Source organism: Sycon ciliatum, chromosome 1, assembly GCF_964019385.1.
Source record: "Sycon ciliatum chromosome 1, ocSycCili1.1, whole genome shotgun sequence".
In the NCBI taxonomy this organism is placed as follows: Eukaryota; Metazoa; Porifera; class Calcarea; order Leucosolenida; family Sycettidae; genus Sycon; species Sycon ciliatum.
Genome location: NC_088643.1, coordinates 20,314,825 through 20,320,824, shown reverse-complemented (window position 1 = coordinate 20,320,824; position 6,000 = coordinate 20,314,825). Strand labels below are relative to the sequence as shown.

The following is a 6,000-nucleotide window of genomic DNA, read 5'->3' as shown; positions in this document are numbered from 1 at the left end:
AAAGCGCGGTGCACGGTATCACTTGTGCGATGTGATGAGCGTCGAGTGAAAGTCTTTTTCATTTCGCGCGAAGAGTCTTCGATGCACAGTGCACGGCTCATCGCAACAAAACCTTGCAGGACACGCACAGTCCAAAACCGTACTCGAACTCGAGCCGGAGCACTTGTGCCACTTGCGACTGCAGTGTAAAAAAGTGATGCGTATCGGCAAGAGTACATAACCCCCCAGAGTGTGCAACTCCCACATACCCTGCTGTCCCGACAGAATTTCAAGTTGACGTCATTATTTATGACGCAATGCTCCTTGCACCAGTGATTTACAACATGTGTACGGGTGTCAACGCATCACACGTTTTTCTTTCCAATAATTTGTACAGGATCGATCGGCTTCGGTCAACCACAGGTTCCGGATTCGTCTGATAATCCGTGTACAGTGCGCATTGCATCATCAAAATGACGTCAACTTGAAATTCTGTCGGGACAGCACCCATAGTGGAGTTGCACACTCTGGGGGGTTATGTACTCTTGGTATCGGTCGTCGCTCGTCGCAGAAGTTGAACTTGGTTCAACTTCCCGTGATGCGACCTGCAACAACCTGCGATGCAAAATTTTGCAGAAAAAACTCTCGATTGCATCGCTCGATTTACAAGTTTTTCGGTTTCTGCAGTGTCTATAGTTGCGGTGCATAGTAACATGCATATTAAATCTAGTAACTATTGTGTCCGTTTCCGAGGGGAACTCACGGCGGCCGCTAACACCCAGTAAACCCTAGCAGCATGTGCACTGCATATTGATGTAGTGGGATTTGCACGTCACATCACAGAAAGCGATATGTCATGCTGTTGTCTGACAGATTAGTGTGCTGTCTCAGGGGCTAACCTGTCGGACAGTAACGTGCCACAATAGAGAGGTTCCGGGGTACGATTTTCCGTGCCAAAATCTGTATGGGCTCTACGGATTTTTTCCAGGCGTGCTCCATACGATTTTTCGGCACGGAGAATCCGTGTGGACTGGCTTTCACACGAACCATGTTTCGTATGGAGATTTTGCGTCATCGGGTGCAGAAAGATTTTCGCGTACAAATTTGGTACGAGAAACATCGATTTTCCGCGGGAAGTTTTGATTTCGGTACAAATTTTCAAAATAAAAAGGCATAGCGCGGGAATGTGACGTGTTTGCGATCGTAACCTAGGCAATGGCGGCAAACACGTAAGTTCCGTACTCCGGAACATTTCACTGCTCGAAAACGACGTATAAAAAATCCGTAGCGCCTCTACGGATTTTGGCACGAAAAATCGTACTCCGGAACCTCCCTAAAACGGGATTCACAGAAGCTTTTTTGCGATGCGACACGCGATGCGACAGGCGCGAAACCGGGAAAACCCCTAATCGCAGCCATGTCGCACCCCACGCAACTGCCGCAACTGGGCCATCGCAGGCCATCGCAGAAGTTGAGCTTGGCTCAACTTTTGGGATGCGATGTGATGCGACAAGCGATTTGGCGTACGATTTTGACCTTTTCTACAGCAAAGTTGTACAAAGGTTCAAGAGTTGCCTATAAATTTGTACAGGTTGTACCAAACCGCGTGAATATCATGGTGACGTACCCAAATCAGCAGAACTTTGCAAAAATTTGTCGCATCGCTGACTTCTTCTGTGAATGGTATTTCGCGAGTTCGCATCGCACGCGTCCGTCGCAGATCGCGTCGCATCGCGTGTCGCACCGCAAAAAAGCTTCTGTGAATCCCGCTTTATGCCCGGGGTACTGCAATCTATTCTGTTTTTCCATGATATTGACTCCTGGTAATCATGGTATATCTAGTGGTGTATGTTGAGGCGTTGCTGGTGTAATGGTTAGCATAGTTGCCTTCCAAGCAGTTGATCCGGGTTCGATTCCCGGGCGACGCACATTGTTTTTTTCTTCATTTTTCTTCCCTCACCGGCTGATTTTGGTCTAATATGTTTTCTTTGCATGGCAGATTCTCTCGATCATTCGGGCCGTCCGAGGCAAAATGAAGCGCTTCATTTTTGAAGGCACGGAGATTGCGCTGGTTCCCAGTTGCTATGTGTGTATCACGATGAACCCCGGTTATGCAGGCCGTTCAGAGCTACCGGACAATCTCAAGGTCAGTTGATTACATGGGATAGCGGAGCATGAGTGCTGCACCTGTGTGTGTCGTGTGTCGTGTGCCGTGTGTCGTGTGTGTGTGTGTGTGTGTGTGTGTGTGTGTGTGTGTGTGTGTATGGTGTTAGTGAAGCTTACTATCAGGTCAACTCTGATTTAGCCACCCACACTAGTAGCAAGTATTACCTTCACTGGGGGCAGGGGTGACTGCAGTTGGATCCCGGGACGGATACCCTGATGCCGTCAATCCTTTTTCTGCACCTTGTCCTCGACCACTTACTGAGGTGTGGTGAGCCCATATGTGGGATCATTTCCAAGTCCACCCAGAGTTGGGGGATTTCACGGGGTGTCGGCGATGAGAGCGATGCTGCTATAGATCTCGTGCACAATGTCATCGTGATCTCATCCATACCCATTTTTGGGAAGCCTTGGCCAGTAACTGTTACCGGTATGTTGTCACCACCCAACAACATCAGGGATGCTTTTTTGTTGTTGTTGTTGTTTCGTTGACTCCAGGTATTGTTCCGTACTGTGGCTATGATGGTCCCCGACTATGCTCTGATTGGCGAGATCATGCTCTATTCATACGGCTTTGTCGACGCCAGGAACCTTTCCGTCAAGATCGTCACCACATATCGACTTTGTTCTGAGCAGGTGAGGCGCCGCAAGCATGATTCATTTAGTTCCTGCGTCCGTAGTGACGCCAACAACCTTCAAGGGCCAAGGCACAGGTGCAGCTCCTACTGCATGTAGTATGAGTGATAAAATGCTACTCTTTCCAATAAGGGAAGAGGTGTCAGGTTGACTTAACATACCCTCCCCCGCACAATCGAAATGGACCCTGAAAATTATACAGAATAGATGGCGTAAAGGCAATAACGTTAGTTGTGATTTAGCAATGAATATGATATGATGCACACTCATATCACGAACATGTTTCTGTATTATGTTTTCGATGTGAGTGCGCATTGTGTTTGTTTGCAGCTACATGTATATCACTTTATTGATTGTGCATAAACTGCGGTACATTCATGAATCTGTGCAAGGTGGTAAGTGTACTTTTGTTCCGATCGTTCTCCATTCCAGTTGTCATCTCAATTTCACTACGATTACGGTATGCGCGCTGTAAAGGCCGTACTTGCCGCTGCTGGAAACCTGAAGTTGAAATTCCCCACGGACGATGAGAATGTGTTGGTAAGATTCCGTTGAATAGAACTACATGTCATACTTCAATGTAATCCGATGTTTGTGCGAGAACTCTCATTAGTTTTCTTGTAAGTTACACATAGTGTTGCTTGTTGTGTAGGATGAAGTATCACTACTCATGTCCTATGCTCTACTTGGACTGTAAGTAAAGCATTTGCTGCGCCTGTCCTTTCCCCGTGTTTCTGTGGCAGTCTCGGTTGTGCTTCTGCTCTGACCATGTGTGTCACTGTGTTTCACTGTTTGTCTCTTGCAGCTGCTGCGCTCCATCATTGATGTCAATCTTCCAAAGGTTAGTGCATGGACGGACCGGTTGTGGCATGGACAAACTGGCCACTAATGAGAAATATGCATCGGATGGCTTTTGAAGCAAGATCAATAATTATTGGTTCTACATTATGCCAAGGTCTGTCAAATTTGTAGTTGATCATCTTTTTTGGGACAAGAAAAACACGAACTTCAAGCTCTCTACCAAAAGCATTAGGATTCCTTGGCTATTGTTGTTTCCCTGTTTTGATGTTGGTTTCTTTGTCATGTGATGTGAGATTGATTGATCCGGGCATTGAGCTGGGTTGTCGAATATTGAGTATGCGTAATCTGCAACACTGCTTCACGGCTTTTTCTGTGTATTTCTGAGCTGCTCTGCTCCTGTTCTGTCCTACATTGTGCAATGCTGATGATTTCGTTGGTCTGCAGTTTCTACCTCACGACATTCCACTGTTCCGCGGCATCATCTCCGATCTGTTTCCGGGTGTGGAGCTGCCCAAGGCTGACTATGATATCTTTATGGGTGCAGCAGCAGAGGTAGGTCCATGCCACTGGTGTGCCTGTACTGAGTTCTTGGCCCACTATATTGAATACAGACCATTATGATTCTTTTTGTATTTACTCAGCGTGTAGCTGCAAACCCAGATGTCTGTAAAATATGCACACAGTAGGGAGAGAGAGAGAAGAACCCTGTGTGCGATAAAGTACAATGCAAAAAAAAGTAATGTTCCCACACCGGGAATCGAACCCGGGCCGCGGCGGTGAGAGCGCCGAATCCTAACCACTAGACCATATGGGAGACACGTTGATATGACTAGGATGACGGACACATGACCAATATAGCTTGTACTGTTTGCCATCAACTTCTTATACGATGACATACCCCGTATACTGAAATCCAACCCCTGATTTTCGTGCTCGAGTGCAGCACGGATTTGCAATGTGAGTGCACCGAGCTGGGGTCGGATGTCAGTTGCCACCACCGTATATGTGATGTACAACCCTTGACCTGTTTGTGTTCTTGTGCTATTGTTTTGGCAGGTCTGTGAGAAGCGGAACCTGCAGTTCGTTGATTTTTTCACCGAGAAGCTAGTGCAGATGTACGAAATGATGATCGTGCGGCACGGGTAAGCATTCCTCTACTGATGCACGTCCATGCGCCGGGGTAGCTCTGTTTGAAGGTCAACAGGTGGATGCATGTACAGTGCAGCGCCCTAAATCAAGAGCATGATATACAAGTCTCTTGTACTAGTATCATTGGTATGTCCCCTTGCGGACTAACATGTACTACGCTGCAACCTTGCATGCTCTCACAACAACCCCAGTCTCATAGGGCCTAGTAGGTTTCTTTCTTAGGTGAAACAACAACAATAACCCATCAATGCCGAGCATGCGTAATACATTCTATCGAGAGTTTATAGAAGCTCCCAAGAGTGCGCAACTCTTGATACCCTATCTATGGGATTTGCCGACGGCGAAAACTCACATCAAGGCTGCGTTTGTATTTTTGTCTACTTGGTAGAGTAGAGTAGAGTAGAGCGGATGTTGGAAAAAGAGAAGACGGTAGATGGTAGTTTACAGACACAGATCTACCCATTTCGGTAGAACGTCGCTTTTACAGTACGACGAAGTAAGTATTTTTTGTGGAAACTAGCCCTCATGTCCATACAAGTACAGAAATACCGTACCTCTACCAACTTCTACCGACTTCTACCAGCCTCAAACCTGGTAGAGCCGGTAGAGGAAGGTAGAATCTACTATTTGGGGTAGAAAAAAGAACCCAAGCACATCTACGAAACATCCGAGTTCAACATCTACTGAAAGAAGTAATTTCTACCCAAACCTGTAGATCAAAAACGCCGCCCCCCCCACCGACCCACCCAAGTGGTGTAGTGTTACCGCTGTACTACTCTCCCAGCCCGTTTTTAGCAACTGCAGGAGTAGTAAAAATAGCACTCCCTGATCATGGCGGATAAATCTCTGTAGCAGAAAGAGTGATATCAGAAAAAGATTCTGGAAACCAGTGTTAGCTAGTAACCATTGTTGCATGTTCGGAAAGTCCCAGATGTAGCGAAAGCGTAAATCTTCTTCTGATTTTTCTTTCACTGGTTTGAGGGAAAGACGCAAACGGGAAAAATGTGAAGAAAAATTGAATGTCACCACAGCGGCGGATCCAGCGATCTCTACATGGGGGTTCCAGTATAGTCAAAACTGAACAACTGATACATGTACATAGACACTCATTATGGTTGCCAGTAATACATTTACGAAACACGCCCTGTGCTGCATCTTGTCCAAGCGGGAGGTACTGGAGCCCATCCACACCAAGGAGCAGTACTCCATCAGAGGGCGGACAAACCCCTTTTACGCAGTTGTGCGACCTCTGGCGTCTGGGGGGGGGGGGGG

At 47.0% G+C, this 6,000-nt stretch overlaps 1 protein-coding gene and 2 non-coding genes across 3 annotated transcripts in view; 2 read left to right on the top strand and 1 right to left on the bottom strand.

Moving 5' to 3' along the window:
* LOC135821037 (dynein axonemal heavy chain 12-like) overlaps positions 1–6,000 on the top strand; it is a 96,025-nt gene that overhangs the window by 34,152 nt on the left and 55,873 nt on the right. Inside the window, exons 35-40 of the mRNA XM_065334133.1 lie at positions 1,979–2,125; positions 2,641–2,778; positions 3,211–3,318; positions 3,584–3,619; positions 4,024–4,131; positions 4,636–4,721. Coding sequence (XP_065190205.1) covers positions 1,979–2,125; positions 2,641–2,778; positions 3,211–3,318; positions 3,584–3,619; positions 4,024–4,131; positions 4,636–4,721 — 623 coding nt within the window. The remainder of the gene's footprint in view (positions 1–1,978; positions 2,126–2,640; positions 2,779–3,210; positions 3,319–3,583; positions 3,620–4,023; positions 4,132–4,635; positions 4,722–6,000) is intronic.
* Trnag-ucc (transfer RNA glycine (anticodon UCC)) lies at positions 1,836–1,907 on the top strand. The gene has a single exon. It is a non-coding gene; the product is annotated as a tRNA-Gly (tRNA).
* On the bottom strand, positions 4,322–4,393 carry Trnae-cuc (transfer RNA glutamic acid (anticodon CUC)). Its single transcript has one exon. It is a non-coding gene; the product is annotated as a tRNA-Glu (tRNA).